At 36.1% G+C, this 17,634-nt stretch overlaps 4 protein-coding genes across 4 annotated transcripts; 2 read left to right on the top strand and 2 right to left on the bottom strand.

The window, feature by feature from the left end:
- Nucleotides 1-1,109: 1,109 nt before the first annotated feature.
- LOC118274219 (40S ribosomal protein S17-like) lies at nt 1,110-2,443 on the bottom strand. Its single transcript, XM_035591651.2, has 3 exons — nt 2,280-2,443; nt 1,986-2,137; nt 1,110-1,379 (listed from the first exon to the last, which is right to left on the bottom strand). Exons 1-3 carry the CDS (start codon nt 2,280-2,282, stop codon nt 1,133-1,135), a joined length of 402 nt encoding a protein of 133 aa, XP_035447544.1. The 5' UTR covers nt 2,283-2,443; the 3' UTR covers nt 1,110-1,132.
- Nucleotides 2,444-3,027: 584 nt separating this feature from the next.
- LOC118273994 (46 kDa FK506-binding nuclear protein-like) lies at nt 3,028-7,062 on the top strand. The gene is made up of 8 exons (XM_035591302.2): nt 3,028-3,241; nt 3,752-3,979; nt 4,107-4,282; nt 4,422-4,582; nt 4,724-4,973; nt 5,130-5,291; nt 5,634-5,806; nt 6,139-7,062. The coding sequence occupies exons 1-8, from the start codon at nt 3,232-3,234 to the stop codon at nt 6,218-6,220; spliced, it is 1,242 nt and encodes a 413-aa protein (XP_035447195.2). The 5' UTR covers nt 3,028-3,231; the 3' UTR covers nt 6,221-7,062.
- Nucleotides 7,063-7,188: 126 nt separating this feature from the next.
- Nucleotides 7,189-7,836, bottom strand: LOC118273995 (UPF0729 protein AAEL015238). The gene has a single exon (XM_035591303.2). It carries the CDS (start codon nt 7,618-7,620, stop codon nt 7,357-7,359), a length of 264 nt encoding a protein of 87 aa, XP_035447196.1. The 5' UTR covers nt 7,621-7,836; the 3' UTR covers nt 7,189-7,356.
- A 561-nt stretch (nt 7,837-8,397) lies between these two features.
- Nucleotides 8,398-10,602, top strand: LOC118274216 (proteoglycan 4). The gene has a single exon (XM_050707468.1). The coding sequence runs from the start codon at nt 8,563-8,565 to the stop codon at nt 10,600-10,602; it is 2,040 nt and encodes a 679-aa protein (XP_050563425.1). The 5' UTR covers nt 8,398-8,562.
- Nucleotides 10,603-17,634: the final 7,032 nt, after the last annotated feature.

Below are 17,634 nucleotides of genomic sequence, written 5' to 3'. Positions count from 1 at the left end.
CAGATTACAATATAGGAGCCAAAGAAATAGAAAAACTAAGTAAATATCATTTATTACAAAAAGAAATAACCCGGTTATGGAACACACAAGCACAAGTCGTACCCATAGTCATAGGAGCGTCCGGAATGGTAGCTAAAAGTATCCACAAATATTGCACACAGTTAGACTCCAACATTAACATACACATCATACAGAAACAAGCAGCCATCCATACAACCACCATCCTCACTAAAGTTTTAGGGAATACAATATACGTCGATAGGGAACGCGATCCTCCTCTTCCTTGAGGGTCTCAGGGCGGGAGGATTGTGGAATACCGACTCTCACGAGTCGTGATGTAAGGCATTACACCACATAATATAGGAAGTTCATAAATTAAACGTATAACAAATATCATAACAAATTTTTGACCTTATCTTGTTGCCCTCCTTTCAAGTCTGGATATATTAGTTTTTTTTTAATTGAATATACCTGAACTGTGTTTCTCCACGGACAGACCCACTCCTAGCCAATGATAAGTCTAATAACATAGGAAGTAAGGAATCCCTTGGGTAATACCCGCCTACAATTTATCGGGTCCATTATTAGCAGTCTGGTTTCTAAAGATATTTAGTACCGGGTTAGTTCGATGTTACCGTTTTCCTTGCAGCAAAACTTACGTGGGGTCAAAATGGCATGTCGTTATCTATGGCTATACTCGGAGTTGATTGACCCTGCAGTTATGGGGTTAGTAAACTCAGTAGGTACAAACTTTCCATGGGTATGTACCAGAACACCTATTCTACTGGAACAGGCGTGCACATTTGGGGTTAACCGGGTGCCACAAACCCATGTCATCAGAAAAGCTTTTGCATGTACACACACTTGTAGGTTTATGATTATTAACACCTCTGCTTACACTTGAGTAGGTGTTGTTAACTGGGTACCAAGTAGAATGGCTTAATATAGTTCTCTGTAAATAAAGTTTAGACAAAGGCTACAGGTGTGTACTTTTATAATTGCCAATACAATGAGGTTGTATTCAACTCAAAAACATTTAAAATTAAATTATTTGTACCCCAAGTAGGAAATAGGTTAACAGTTTTAGTGAAATAAATAAAAGAAACAAATAGATATTAATTATTTATTATCCTTAATTACGTCTGCCACCATAGCCGCCTTGTGTGGCTGGCTGCGTCAGTTGCAGACCGTTGATGTTATTGAAGTCGAGCATCTTCAACATGTCCTTGGTGTCGGGGTCAACTTCAATGATGTCATGCTCCAGGGCGGAAACCTCGGGCACATAGTTGTCACGCCTCTCACGCTCTTCCTCTTGCAGTTTGATGGAGATTCCTCTGACCTGGGAGTGCCTGAGACGCCTCATCAAATGGGTAGCAAACCTGGAATCAAGAAGATGTATGTCAAATATTTTATGTTCTTGATCATTATCCAAAATCACTGAAAAATAAGGGATCTCACAAAAAGGGAGCATTTGGCATAAATACCACACATGAGTCAGTTGAGTCTTAAAACTGAAAAGTTACAGAATGCTGCTTGGCTTGAGTGTTAGGATAAATATAATATAATACACATCTTGATTAACCACTCACTTTCACTATTGAAATCATAACTTTTACTTGGTTATTCTTCATTTCTGAGAAATAAGATCAATAACTAGTGTTGTTTTAGAATGTTTATTTACAATTGAGTATGGTGTAAATGTTCACTTTTTGTTAAATTAATGGTTAAGCACATCAATTGAAATACTACTCTTCAGAGTAGAAATGGTACTCACAACTACATACAATAGTGTAAATTATACAGGTACTTACTCCTAACCTACATGACACTAAAATTCATAACATATTTTGATAAATAACAAATATCATGCATTTATGACATTTCGTAGGGATTGGTTTGTGGATGCAATTATCTGCTTTTAAATAATCTACAATTAAATAAATAAACAACATTCAATTTACAAAATTAGAGCAAGTAATACATACCCAGCGATTTTGTTACGCAGGGGCTTGGTGGGAATGATGGCGATTTCCTCACATATTCTCTTATTTGTGTCGAAGTCCAGAGTCAATCTGGTGTAGTATTTTTCAATGATAATCTTAGCCGCTTTCTTGACGGTCTTAGTCCTGACACGACCCTGCAATTTTCAGAGGTTACTTCGTAAATAAGCTTCATTATTGATTATTCACTACTTATAAATGAAATTAGGAAACAGAGATAAATCTTTTTCACATGATTGTAATGATATTTTAAGATTTAAGGTAAAATAAATTATTCACCATGGCTGAAACACTGCAGCAACCTTCACTGACAGATACGAAAGAACTTGAAAGAGTTTATTTTGACTTTGACAGAGTTCAATGTGTGGCAATATGAAAATATTGTCTATGGCTAAATTCAGTCGTCAGGGTTACCAGTATTTATTTTTTGTATTTTTAAAAGTCAAAGACCAACCTACCGACACTGTCCCTAAACCAGAGCCGTCTGAGCCGTATTATCAAATTGGGCAAGTGCCTAGGGCACCAGGTCATAAAGTTATTTATTAAGTAAAGGCGCGCGTACCCAATTACTTATTTATTTATTTAATTTGCCGGCTGTTCCGTTCTCATACGGTATGACTCATAAACTCATAACTCGCTTCAAGCTTCCTTGTGGGAACTGCTAGAAAGTGGAACTCTTTGTCGGAGTCTATGTTTCCTGATAGGTAATCCGCATCATCACTTACCATCAAGCGAGATATCAGCCAAACGTCGACCCATCAAGTGTAAAAAAAATAGCTTGTCTGATGTAGTTGATGTATAAAGATCCAAACATTCAAACATACAAACTTTCACATTTATAATATTAGTGTGATTTTTTGTCCAACCATTGCAGCGTGTTGAACGTCCTACTGGACGAAAAACCAGAGATCTGACTAACGCCATCTGGTGAGCAAAAATGCAATAGCCCCATTGGTGAGCAAATGGGAATTTGATCGCGGTTAAAAAACATTTTTGAATAGGGCAATAATCAGGAAACATATGTTGACAAAATTTTGTCTCTGGCCGAATTCTCCATTTCGGATCTCCATTGAAATACCGTGTGTGCTTGATTTTGCCGCGTTTGAACGCATGCTGTGATCCACATTTGAATAAAAGAAACCGGCAAAACTATTTTATTATTTAGTGTCGTAATAAACTTTCTTTTAAAGCCGAATTATATCTATAGTTTGTTATAAATAAAAACGTCAAAATGTTTTGGGGTAAGTAAATTAACCGGCAGTTCTAATATCACCACGTGTTGGCACCGCATTTAAACACTTAACTATAGAATTACTCTTTTTATATTTGATATAACATAACTACGATTACTATGAACATTTAAGATTGTAATGCTATACGTTCCTACTTTATTCGTTAGCCCGGCTTCTAGATTGCCTAGCACATATATGTCTATACCTACCTACCTATCTATTATTTTGAACTAGCCTCAGTATTTAAACCAAGTCTACCAAATGTTTTTACACAAGACAGTTAGTAACAAGTTGCATTATTTTAGGTTGGAAATGGTATGATTTAAAATAGCTATCTATATCTCAGCACATGTGGTTTGTCAGAATGTTCTTGACTAAACATCACCTACTAAAAAACTTCAATTGGATTAGGTTGTGCAACAGCTGTATTGATATTGTGAAATGTACTAGTAATAGATAGAATGTTTAAATCATTATGAAATTATGTATTAAAAATAAACAACACACATAATTTTGCAGGACTTATTATGGAACCGAACAAACGGTACACCCAAGTGGTGGAGAAACCGTTCCACATCTCACAGGCAGCTATGGACATCAGCACCGGAGACAATGATCCCTGCCAAGTTATGGTAGTAGTCGATGGCAAGAACTTCCTAGTGTGCACATTACAGAAGGGCAAGATTATCCAGGTGCCCTTGGACTTGTATTTCAAATCTGGAGATTCAGTTTCATTCTTGACAAATGGTAAGTCCTTGATTTCCTGAATTATGTAGATTTGAAAAGTTAAAAAATACTATAATTCACATAAAATATTTGAACACTGAGAAACAGGCCCTGCAATCTATACACATTATATTCAATATTTTTACAGGTAAATGCAATGTTCACTTGACTGGTTACCTTGATCCTGAGTTTGAGGAGGATTTGGAGGATGAGGAAGAGGCTGAAGAAGAAGAGGAGGAGGAGGAGGCTCCACCTCTAGTGCCAGCTAAGAATAAGAGGAAACTCGAGAATGCCAATGATGCCACAGCTAACAAAAAGGCCAAGGTAAGTTAACTTAGTAATTCTCATCATTCATAATATTCATGACAAATTACTGTTTGACAAGGTAATTTGATTAGTTTCAAGTCAAGCCAGGAGCTCATAGTCATGAGTTACAAGTTGTAATAAAAAACATAATCCACAGCCTGACAAGAAAGCTGGCAAGAACAGTGCACCAGCAGCAGAAAGTGATTCAGATGACGATGATGAAGACCAGCTTCAAAAGTTCCTTGACGGAGAAGATATAGACACTGATGAAAATGATGAATCATTCAAAATGAACACATCAGCTGAAGGAGATGACAGGTAAATACAAAATAACAACATTTTTGTTATTCATTTGAAAACAGTTTTTGATTTTAGATTTAGATCAGATGGGTGCAATTTGTGAATCCTCTCATGAAACTTGAACTTAATATAATTTTTATTGTATGTTTCATTTACCAGTGATGAAGAGGATGATGATGAAGACGAAGAGGATGAAGAAGATGATGATGAGGACGATGAAGAAGAGGTAGAAGAAGCACCCAAGAAGAAGAAGAAACAGCCAGCCGCAGAGCAGGACTCAACACTGGACACAAGCAAGGAGTCTGTGGACATGTCCAAACTGTCCAAGTCACAGAAGAGAAGGCTCAAGAAGAAGCTCCAACAACAAGCTAAACAACAGCCTCAAGTCAATGGAGTTGATAAGCCTAAGGTAATTGTTATTTTATTTTATTTTATTGAAAAAAATTAAAATATAGACTGTAGCAGTGTTCTCTAAATTTTCCAGTCTCATGGGCTTTTTATGATGTCTTGTTCAATACTTATTACATTCCAGTGTGAACTAATTTGGCTTTTTCTTCTGTTATAGAAAGAGGAACCCCAACAGAAGGCTGAAAAGAAGAAGCCTGAGGCCAAGAAAGAAGAGGCTCCAGTAGAGAAGAAAGAAAAGAAACAAATTGCTGGTGGTGTTTCTATTGAAGACCTCAAGGTCGGTTCTGGACCTGTTGCTAAGGCTGGCAAAGTTGTAATGGTAAGGAGTAATTTTAATTTTTCTATCTTAATAGACATCACAACATCCAGTGAAGAAAAATGTCCCAATGACACTTTGACTTATAATTTCACATTAATATTGCCAATTGTACTTGCCAAAAGTAGTTTATTCAAGAGTTTTTATAATATTAATTTTGTACAAAAGAAGAACAAGCAACCAGAGCAAAAAAGATCACTTGTTTTATTTTAAAATGTATCTTCAAACCAAACAGGTTTATATATGACTGCAGGTGCATACTGCATACCAATAGTATTACTATGCACCTATTATGTCGCAAATCATCAAGTATATGTTATATTACATGAAAAATATTTTTACCAGGTTTACTATGAAGGTCGCCTTAAGCAAAACAACAAGATGTTTGACAACTGTGTGAAAGGACCCGGCTTCAAGTTCCGCCTAGGATCCAAGGAGGTCATCTCTGGCTGGGATGTAGGTATTGCTGGCATGAAGGTTGGAGGCAAGAGGAAGATCGTCTGCCCACCTGCGATGGCGTAAGTATATTATTTTGTCGATAGTCAACTAATACAGAACATTGCCAAAGAATATGTTATAGTGTCTAGACAAATAGGCTTGCCTTGCATTTGCCATTTGTGGGTTTTTCATTTCTGTGCCACAACTTACATAATTAATTAGACTTCATGTATAAAGTAAATAAAATAGATAAAGGCCTTACACTTACAAGCTGTGTATACTAAAGTAAACTAAAAAATATTTGAGAATTCCTCCATCTAAAAATTGCTGGTATAGTTGTAACTGCTTGTTGCCACATTTCAACATGAATTTTGTAGTTGTACAGAATGATAAACGAAAACTTGTTTTGCAGGTATGGAGCCAAAGGATCACCTCCAGTCATCCCACCAAACTCAACTCTAGTATTTGAAGTTGAACTGAAGAATGTGAAATAAGTGAAATGTTGATGAATGTGCCAGTATGTCGAGAACTTGTTGATTTGCTTTAATTGAATGTTTATTGAAAGGTTGACATTGAATGCATGATTGTTGAAACAGTTACAATGTGCTCTATCTGCAATAAGTTTATTTTGTGTGAATTAGAAGAGGTGCTACATATTGTGTAACATTATGATACTATTTCTTCAATCATATCTTGTTTTTCATATGAAAAATATCTTTATTCTGAAATTACATAATTGTTTTTCTATTGAACATCAGTAAAATATTGCAGGTATACCACATTGTTGTCTACAGCATAAGTTGTCTTAAGTTAGTTCATAAGGATTTTACTGGACATGATAACTTAAATTCAGCTGCAGAATAAACAAAATTGTTCTAAAAAAATTTTGGTTTCTGAAATATATCCTGTCACTTTTACCCAAATTCTATTTCCGATAAAATATTAATTAAATGTTTTTTTTTAATAAAGTACCAATAGAATGAAGCCTCTGATGTAAATGTGTGACATCTATTTCTGGTTAGATAGTTATTAATTCCGACTATTATTATATAAGGTTATTTTACTAAGAAGTTTTTCATGGAAGACTTTCCATAGTAAACCAGTATGCATTATACATGTAAGAGTAAAAGATATGTTTGAATTTTAATAAAAAACTAGACAATCATTCAGAGCATGGACTAATTTAAATTATTAGTTCATGATGCAGAGTAACACTCAACAATGATTATCTAGTTTTGGGACAAGCATAGTCATCTGCATGTATTCTACAAACTGTTGGTATGACTAAGGTACTCTAATCAATCAAAATATTGTGAAATAAAAGTCAAGAAGTCTATGAATTGTTTTATTTCAACCTTACTATTTTAAAAGATTTAAGGATAAAGTATATAGTATAATATCACAACATAAGGAAACTTACATAAAGTATGTAAATTAGTAGTTCAAATTTAAATTGCCCAAGTTAGTAGTTCAATCATAAAACAAAAATATATTTACATTTTTTTTAAATATAATATTAGTTTACAAATGCCAAACGAAATACACAATAACATGCTGGTTACAAATCATATTATAAGCTAAGTAGGTATTAAATAATTTAAGTAAAATACATATTTAACTCGTAACCATATTAGTCCGTTTTGATCCTATTTGGTGCTTCCGTGGTGTTACTCAGCTCCTTTTGATTAGCATCATTGTCCTTGGTTATTTTATCATCTTTCTTTCTACTAAATGCGCATACTCCACCTTCGCATTTGAATGGAAATTCAGTTTTTACATTACCGTCTGCATCTTTCACCGCCCATGGATTCCAGAACCGTAAAACATATGGCTGAATAAATTTGTGCCACAGGAATAATAATACAGGAATGACGAAGCAAGGCACACAAACCATTTTCGATTGCTTCGAATAGATTTTGACTATAGGCTTTGATGGAAGTCTGTTGTATGAACACGTATCAAGATTAGGTCAGAGTGTTGATAGCGATGTTTTAATATTTTTAAAGAGTTTAATAAAATAAATTGTGAATTAAATTACGGAAATGTTTATGACATTTTCTATTATTCTATTTGACAAATGGAATGTAAGTGAAGTGACATAGAGTAACTAGAGTAATCTGACTTTATTTGACAATGACAGATTTATTTTACGGTATGGGTTTAGTCTATGGTGCTTGGATGTGTCGTCACCACTCGACACTGGCAGAATAGATAGTCGTAACTTTGTATTGGAGACTCGGTTGCCATCAAGAAAAAATCAACTCTTTGCGTCATTCAGTTGTTCGTAATTTAAACAAACGGGTTTAATAATATCAAAAAATGCGCCATTTAAGACATTGAGTTATAAATGAAAAATATGTTAACTCCATTCTTACATGACTCATAGTTCATTTAAAAGTGGATCACTTTACGTTCTCAAAGGCCTCTACGCAGGACTGTGAATAGATTGCTCTTTGTAAAAGACTTATTTTGTTAGTTTGACTTCTCAAAATTATAGGTACTAATAGATGTCTTACGGCGCATTCCAATAACCTACAGGTAGATTTGCCTACCACAGGTAGAATTTTGACATAAGCTCCATACAAAATGTGTCAAAATTCTACCTCTGGTAGGCAAATCTACCGATAGGTAGGTTATTGGAATGCGCCGTTAAAAGTTTAAGAATTCATAAAAACACATTATAAATAACATATTTTTGTAATAAATATTGTAATTTTGACGAATCAAGGATAGCAACATTAGTTAATTAAAATCAATAACTTCCGTTTGTGTATGTATAACAAAAATATATCAGTGCAGTCAGTATGATATAAGAAAAGGGTGCAAAATTAACAAAATGGCATTGGATTCATTAGACTACATACCAGAATTATGTAGGCAATTTGCAACAGGGAACTGCTACCTAGGCCCGTTTTGCAAATATCGCCATCGAGTGTTCCTAGAACGTTTAAGTGATTATGCGCAAATTTGTGAGTTAAATAACTGTACACGGCCAGAGTGCACAAACTTACATATAACAAAACAAGAGGAAAATCTCTTCAGAAATGAGGAAGTCATACCTTCAAAACTGGTTTGCAGGTATACAACTATGCTTTCGTTTCTAATCAATGAATTTGGTATGGAATATGTTGAGGCACAGACGTCTTTATTTGAAATATTATCGACAGTACCGCCACCAGAACGAGGACAGCTCCTGGAACACGTAATGGAGTGTTTATTGCAGTGTTCACCTCCGGCGCAGCCACCGTCTCCCCACCGCTCTCCAACAACCAATACTGGCTCCCAGCAACCGGCAATGACACCAGTCGGTGCGATACAACCACAATATCCATTTCCACCACCTAAGCTAAGTGGCGACATGGATACAGCCGTAACACAAGCACCTCCATACACACCGTCATCAACATGTTTAGGACCCATGGAATGGAAGAGATGCAAGGAAGAAATAAAACCACAGATACCAGCAAGGACTGTGGTACAAACGTCCCACGTACGTACACACACGAACGAAGCGCGAGCACTACTTTTAGCGCCACCACCGTCTTCGTCGCCTCTTTTATTGACGTCAAGTACTAGGACTTCTTATTTTGAGCCCGGTGATAATAAACGTAGAAAAATCGTAGAGGACTCGCCAATAGCAGATGCACCAAGGTCATCAGCAGTGAGTGTAACACGAGAACCACCTACAGCTCCGTCACCACAGTCATTGACGACAAATACCCCGTTTTCTAACAAGACGAGTAAGGGCTCTGATTTAGTAGCTACAGATAACACACAAAGGAAACCTCCGGCAATAAGTTCGCGAAGGCCAACAATAACGACTGGACCACGAGAACCACCTACAGCTCCGCCGCCACAGTCATTTACGACAAATACCCCGTTTTCTAACAAGAAGAGTAAGGGCTCTGATTTAGTAGCTACAGATGTACCCATGAAGACCCAAAGGAAACCGCCGGCAATAAGTTCGCGAAGGCCATCAGTAGCGACTGGACCACGAGAACCACCTACAGCTCCGTCGCCACAGTCATTGACCGTAAATACCATGGCTACTAAAAAGGTAAGTAAATGCTTTGATTTAGTAACCACAGAATTAAAAACCAACCAGAAACCGACAACAATAAGTCCACGGAGGTCATCAGCAGTTACTGTACCCCGAGAACTACCTATAGGTCCGTCGTCGCCGCAGTCACTAACGACAAATACCATGATTTCTAAGAAGACAAGTAAGGGCTATGATTTAGTGATTACAGAAGGAAAAACTAACCAGAATCCGCCAACAATAAATTCACAAAGGGCATCAGTAATGAATATACCACGAGAATCACCTGCATCTGCGTCACCACCTTCGTCGCCACAACAACTGTCGACAAATACCATGATTTTTAACAAGATGACTTCGTTTTCATCGGACCCTAGTTCTGTAGCAGAAATAAAAACGGAACCAAAATCGCCAACAACACTTCTGCCACCACTTCTGGCGCCACAATCACTAACGGTGACCACTAATTCATCCAACTCTAGTTGTATAGATACAGAAATTGATGCTGATCCGAGATTGTCACCATATATGATTCTAGAAGAACTACGTGGAGCTCTGCAACTACCCCCGCCACCACCTCCGCCACCACTTCCGGCGCCACAATCACTAACGGTGACCACAAATTCAACCGGCTCTAGTTTTATAGATATAAAGACCGAACTGAAATCAACAACCGATTCACCAAGGTCACCATCTATGAGTATACCGCGAGCGTCACCTTTGGTTTTCCCACAAGTAGCTCCACCCCCACCCCCACCTCCATCTCCACCTCCAACTTCGTTATCTCAATCTTTGATGACGACTTTTAATTCACCCGACCTTAGTTTAATAGAATAAAGAACCGAACTGAAATCAACAACCGATTCACCAAGGTCACCATCTATGAGTATACCGCGAGCGTCACCTTTGGTTTTCCCACAAGTAGCTCCACCCCCACCCCCACCTCCATCTCCACCTCCAACTTCGTTATCTCAATCTTTGATGACGACTTTTAATTCATCCGACCTTAGTTTAATAGAAGTAAAAACCGAACCGAAATCAACAACCGATTCACCAAGGTCACCATCTATGAGTATACCGCGAGCGTCACCTTTGGTTTTCCCACAAGTAGCTCCACCCCCACCCCCACCTCCATCTCCACCTCCAACTTCGTTATCTCAATCTTTGATGACGACTTTTAATTCATCCGACCTTAGTTTAATAGAAGTAAAAACCGAAACGAAATCAACAACCGATTCACCAAGGTCACCAGCTTCATATGAAGTAAGAGCTTCACCACAAGTAGCTCCACTTCCGTCACTAAATACGATGAGTTCAGAAGCAATGACTTCTTACACCTTAGACCCTAATATTGTTCCGGTAAATGTAAAAACTGAGACGAAACCGCCTACAGTTTCACCAATGACACCAGTGATGAATGTATTTCGTACACATGTACCACATACTGAGTTATCACATCATCTACTAGCCACTAAACGCAAACGTGAGGACGAACTAATGTCATCAACTATGGATGCACAAACATTACCTGAATACGTCGCTTCAAAGCGACTTAAACTTGAAACTCCTTTAGAAGAGTCATTAACGGCAGTAAGAGCAAATGAGATAAACATTTCACAAAATTTGGATAATACATCACTGAAAGTCGAAACATCTACATCACCAGAAATAGTAGCGCCGATACCTATGGAGACATCTATGGATGCAGCATCACTTGCTTCTACATATCAATCACCAACAACACAGGGCGTTTCGCCACTTACATTTTGTCCGGCACCTGTTTTCCCGTATTCACCGTGGCATCAAATACCGTGGGAAACGATTAAACAAATATTAAGTCAAAAACCACCACCACCACCACCGCCGCCGCCGCCGCTTCCACAATCAGAAAATACATCCGAAATTTCAACGGATTGTAAAAATGGTGATAAATGCGAGGAGAGATGTACTATTGAGAAATTTTTATTATATGAGACTGTGGCGCACCAAACTGCCTTGTTAAGATGTCTCGCGCAATATTTTCAAAGAGAGCCTGACCACGCGGTACAGAAGGTTGGAGCGAAAACATGTGCGGCAGTATTGGCCTACTTATAGATACGCGGTGCGGAACCTTTGAGGCGTTGTTTTGTCATTCGCTTAAAAATATTTTCCTAAAACGAAGCTCATGGAATTCTTACGTGAGTATTTTTTTGGTTTGGATAAAGCGGCATTGCGATGGTGTAAACAGAGTAAATATTATTTTTTGGCGAATGTACCTGTTACTATGCGAAAGTGTAGCCTAAGTATGAACAGTATATTTCGGTCTAGATTCTATAAGTTATAAGTCACTAAATCATATTTTAATTTTAATTTGGGTATTATGGATATCACTTTAGCACACAGAATTCAGATAAGTTACCTACTGGATATACAAGGTGTACATTAGTGATTTATATTATATCTATGGCCTGGCATAATGACTTTTTCTAAATATATCAACTGTCCTCCTTAGCTTAGCCAAGCTAAGGTCAAAGTAAAAAGGACTTTGTTAATCGCCAGGCAGTATTTTATAAGGTCATAAAAATAAAAGAAGTATCTAGAAGGTACCCTATAACATGAACCGTGTTGCGTGTTAGCTTGACAGTTGAAAGTACTGGTCCGAGATCCCAGAGCTGTCAGACATATCTTATTTTTACAAGCATATAACCTTCGGCTTACAGTAGTCTTGTATATACTTTTTAATGCCTGAATGTTTGTAAAGCTTGCCGAGTGACACCTGCGCAGGTACCAGGTGAGAAAGGTAACTAAAAATTAGACTCACTTAACGTAAATTTTTATGTCTGATTTTTATATATGTTTTGTAGAATATTACTTTGAAATCATATTAAAAAAATCAGACACTTTCCATGGACCAAAACTTTTATCAGACGGCTTAAAGCTCTAAAAAATAGTGCGCCTTATAAAATTGTAATAGCAATATATGGTGCCCCTGTAATGCAAAACAGTAGTACAAATCATCATAGTTTTACCAGATAATTTGCACGAACGTGATTACCATCGTGAATGTTACAAATGTGCTACTGCTTTGCCGAAAATATATTTCTCTCCAACCTCACATATATTGCTATTACAATTTTGTAAGGCGCATTATTTTTTAGAGCTTTAAAGCGTCTGATAAAAGTTTTGGTCCATGGAAAATGTCTGATTTTTTTAATATTATTTCAGAGTAATATTCTACAAAATATATATAAAAATCAGACATAAAAATTTAAGTTAAGTGAGTCTAATTTTTAGTTACCTTTCTCACCTGGTACCTGCGCAGGTGTCACTCGGCAAGCTTTACAAACATTAAGGCATTAAAAAGTATATACAAGACTACTGTAAGCCGAAGGTTATATGCTTGTAAAAATAAGATTTGTCTGACAGCTCTGGGATCTCGCTCTATACCTTAGGTCTTAACGTAACGTAATTACGTAACTAATAAAATCTTCGAATTTAAAAGAATATTATTTTTGTTCACATTTTAAGGGAATTGTGTACATAAATAATGCCTGTGTAATAAGGTGGTAAATCGAATGAACGTGTACATCCGTAGTTAGTGATTTCTGTAGCTTTAAATTACAAACATGGATGTGAATGAATATTAGGACAATGAGTGATAACGGTGTTAATTGAGGGTGTAAGGTAGTTTTATTAGATAGTAAGGTAATTTTGCTCATCTGTGTATACGATACGTTATCTCATCTCATTGTCTAATATGCCTGTGAATTACAGTTTTGTTAGTAGTGTCTAATGTTCCAGTCAATTTCAAGTTACCACTATGTTTTGTACATACACCATTATACATAAATGGCATATATAAAACTGCTATACAAAAAAAAAAAAAAAAAAAATCTGCGGCAGGGATTTTGTTAATGGTTTTTGTTAATACTCATATTAGACGTTCACGCTGCATGCTTATTTATTTTTGATTCACTCTGGTTATTGAGATAAACGAAACTAAGAAATAATTGAAAATTTCAAACATTATGGTTCATTGATTTGTTTTCACTTACGTTTTGTTATCTTTTCACGGATTTATTTGCTACAACTTAACTTTATAGCTATCAGACCCTGAAGTTATCAGTTATAAATCGGTTGTTTTGTGTTAAAGTGAATTTTTCCTTTCAAAAACATGAGCTTTCCACGTAAACCTTGTTTAAACGATCCTAACAGTTTTTGCTTTATTTGTGGCAAGTTTAGTTTACAAAAGCAAAGAAAAGAGATCACAGAGTTTGTAAAAACAAAAATTTTTTTGTTTGTCCTTGGACCTTGAAAAGAGATTATCCTGACAAAGTAAATAAGAGAAAATCCCAAAGAAAAAGTTTTTCATGATCTTTATTTATTTATTCTAGTTAAAGGTACCCCAAACTATTATTTTTTGTGTATTTTTGTAAAGATAAACAATAAAAAATAGATTTTAAATACATCTTTTGGCCCATTACTACTATGGAAAATGTTAGAAGCGTTTATCTCAAAAACTGGAGTAATTTGACATATTTTTCCCGTTATCAGCACACTCTTATACAAAATCGACTTCAAGTATGCCTTCCGCAAAATGAGTGTATAGCAGTGTAATTAATACCTGTGATTGTTAACAATTTATGAGTAGAATGTACTTTCTATTTTTAAAACTTGAATGTTAGTGTAAGTACCTATTTACTATAGGCTCTACACAAAATAAGTTTATAATACATACATTGTTCGCTGAAGACCTTACAATTTAACTGTACAGTCTGACGTAGACAGGGAGTTTTAATTGCACAGCAAAATCGTTTTGTACTATGTATATAGTTCTACAGTTAAGTCTTAAGCGTGCATAATATGTACTATAAACTTATTTAAATAAAATTAGAAATTGATGTGCCATTACTAAATCTCTGAGATATTAATTGTACGTAGTATTGTTGTGCGATGTTGCGACTAATTTAGTTTTTATAATATGTATGTATAATGAAGCGCCTTTGCTTCTCAGCTCAAGGCACATTAATGCAGGTACAAAGTACTTGAAGTGGATAGTTACCCTTGCTAGCTGGTGGGTAAAGACCATAAAATGGGGGAGAAATAACTGAGTGCCTAATGTCTGGCTTGCCTTTATGGCTGTCCAGAGTAGACTGGCAAGAGTAGAGCTCTACTCTTTGAGTGGGGCAATGGGGAATACTACATATCCAGCCCTAAATCTACAAGTGAAGGCGTACTTAAGCTACGCCAAGAAATACAACAGCCGTAGCTTATAGCGCGTAGTTCGTAGCGCGTAGCTCGAAATGAAGATATGGCGTATTTAAAGACCAACTCAAAGTGACAAAGACATTACCAGTACATACAAATGTAGATAAACGTGGATATTCAAGAAAGGGATGGTCATCTTGCAAGAGTTCCTGAGGTTACAGGAAAACCTAGATATTTATAGTATTACACAGAGGAGAGTCACAGATGTAACAAAGCTGAAGAGAAGTCTGTACAAACTGGAAGCGAAGCTACGTTCATACGGCCTAAAAACTGAATAAAATCGTTTTTATTTTAAATTAAAGATCTATAAACGATTCTGATTCCATACTTCTATACCTGGTAGGTGCTTGTGCTAGCGATAGCGTGCCTAATTATTTTAATAATAATATACATATCTAATAATCATTACTTGTATCATAAATATTATGAACATTGAATGAATCAACGAATGTATTTATTCATTTGAGAAATATAATAATGTAGTGTGAAAATATTGCTTTTATTTCTTAATTACACCTTACACCACTACACTAGTAAATGTCGGTTTCCATGCCATAGCTTTTTTCTATGCCCCTTTAAATTAAATTTTAAAATAGGGTGATTTATTCAGGCGATTCGCCTACTTTATGCTTAGCAGTATGGCAACTATGGCATCTAGTTTAGCCTAATTGTTTGCCTTATAATTATTTTAATTCATGGAATTATGTGGCATTGAGCTCATGCAACATGATATGCCAAGAGTAAATAGCACTGAATAATACAATGCTTATTATTTATCTGAAACTTTTTAAAGACATAAAATATTGGCTAGTGACCTCCTCTATAAGTATGAGAGTTCGCTACGGGTTAGATTCAATAACCTTGGATTAGCAAAAAAGGTGACATCGCCACCACCTCTGCCTTTGCGAAGGCTATCGCTGAAGCATATATATCCTAAATGATACTACAAGTACATGGAAAGGTGCTTACACAGCAGTTATATAACATTAGAGAATATTTAACAGCTGTGTTTATACAAATTATAACAGTAATTGTAGAGTTGTTACGTATTGCAAATGTCGTATTGTTACACATTGTTGTAAACGTTATATAACTGCTGCGTGGGAGCACCTGAATACTGCCCCAGAAACAAGCAGCCTCCGTAGAAGTACAGCAGGGTGAGGGATTGATTTCAGTTATGGTGAGTAATTGGGCTTATAGCGATTGTATTTGTTTGCTATTTGCGATTATCTACTAGAATAACTTTTGGGTAAGTATTGTTGAATTAGGATATGCGCCTTCCATGTAATCGTGCCTACAACCGCCTACTTAAAGACCTTTGACTGATTTCTGAGTCGATCGAAGTATACATGGGTTTACAATTTCAAAATTATCAGTGTTTATGTATAGCTAAACAATAAGGAGGACAGTGGTTTAGGAGTACTGTACAACGGAGTCTGCAGCGATTGCTGTGACTGTTGTAATGTGTTAGAGAAATTGTAAATCTTTATATATATAATTCTTCTGTAAGTGTGTATGTCACTGAACTTCTCTTAAACGAGTGGACCGATTTTGATGAAATTTTTTGTGTGTGTTCAAGGGGATCTGAGAATGGTTTAGATTCACAATTTTGTCAGCTGGACAATGATTTTTTGATTAATTTTTAATTTATCAGTAGTTGTTGATTTTGGAATGTTTTACATTGGATCCGACAGACGGCTCTACCATCGCAGTGTCAAATATTAATGACGTTAGACATTTGAATAACAATTTTCATCAAAAAGGTCCAAAAAGTTTTCGCTTATTAAAAAAAGTTTAAAATTTTCAAATTAAAGACGTGTAGACAGGACAACGTCTGTCGGGTCCGCTAGTATATACAATATATTTTTTAAAAGAGTAACGAATGAAGTTTCTTGCTCGTTCTTTTCAATTCAAAGCTACACTTGGGACGGGCGCCTAGCTTTTCTGACGGACAGACTAACAGACAATTATTTATTTATTTGTTGACATTTCAAAAGTACCTATTTATGGTTTAATTGGAATACATTATTTGATTTTGACTGAAACTTGCGACACCCAAAGCTAATTTATGAGATGTGTGTCGTGTAATAAGTGTTAATGCTAGACATGTATGAGTTAAATGAAACAAGTTGTAATAGACATAGAAAAATATAATTTAATAATCATACTATTGAAGACAATTTTATTATAGAAAGGAAAAGAAAATTTTAATAGAATGCCGTCTGATAGGCGAGAATGAAAAAGAAGACACTCCATGCTCATCCTAAATAGCTTGGGTATAACCTAAGCTAGGTAGAAAGATACAATGCAATATAAGTAGGATAGCTCTCGTTGATTTTACTTCGGAGCTATAGCAGTGCAGGTCTTATGTACGTATCAATTTATTGTGATGGCGGCCAATCTACGTCCCGTTTTCAATTGGCGGAGAATGATTGACCTTTTAACTGAGGACCCTTTATAACACGACGACCAGTCTGCCGGTTACGCAAGGAGAACAATGGGTAAAAAATAAGAGTTTTTTTTTCTTGTAAAAGCTGCTATGCGATTTGTATATAATAGACAGTACTTTTACATGAAGCAGCGATGACTTTACCTACACATGTTTCAGAAATCCTAGGATCG

Source organism: Spodoptera frugiperda, chromosome 3 (genome assembly GCF_023101765.2).
Source record: "Spodoptera frugiperda isolate SF20-4 chromosome 3, AGI-APGP_CSIRO_Sfru_2.0, whole genome shotgun sequence".
In the NCBI taxonomy this organism is placed as follows: domain Eukaryota; kingdom Metazoa; phylum Arthropoda; class Insecta; order Lepidoptera; family Noctuidae; genus Spodoptera; species Spodoptera frugiperda.
This window is presented reverse-complemented; position numbering and strand designations above follow the sequence as displayed.

Coding starts and splice junctions, on each gene's coding strand:
- LOC118274219 (XM_035591651.2), bottom strand. Junction 1,380..1,985: donor CTGCGTAACAAAATCGCTGG/GTATGTATTACT, acceptor TCTTGATTCCAG/GTTTGCTACCCATTTGATGA.
- LOC118273994 (XM_035591302.2), top strand. Junction 3,980..4,106: donor AGTTTCATTCTTGACAAATG/GTAAGTCCTTGA, acceptor ATATTTTTACAG/GTAAATGCAATGTTCACTTG. Junction 4,283..4,421: donor CAGCTAACAAAAAGGCCAAG/GTAAGTTAACTT, acceptor CATAATCCACAG/CCTGACAAGAAAGCTGGCAA.
- LOC118274216 (XM_050707468.1), top strand. CDS start 8,563: ATGGCATTGGATTCATTAGACTACATACCAGAATTATGTAGGCAATTT.
- LOC118273995 (XM_035591303.2), bottom strand. CDS start 7,620: ATGGTTTGTGTGCCTTGCTTCGTCATTCCTGTATTATTATTCCTGTGG.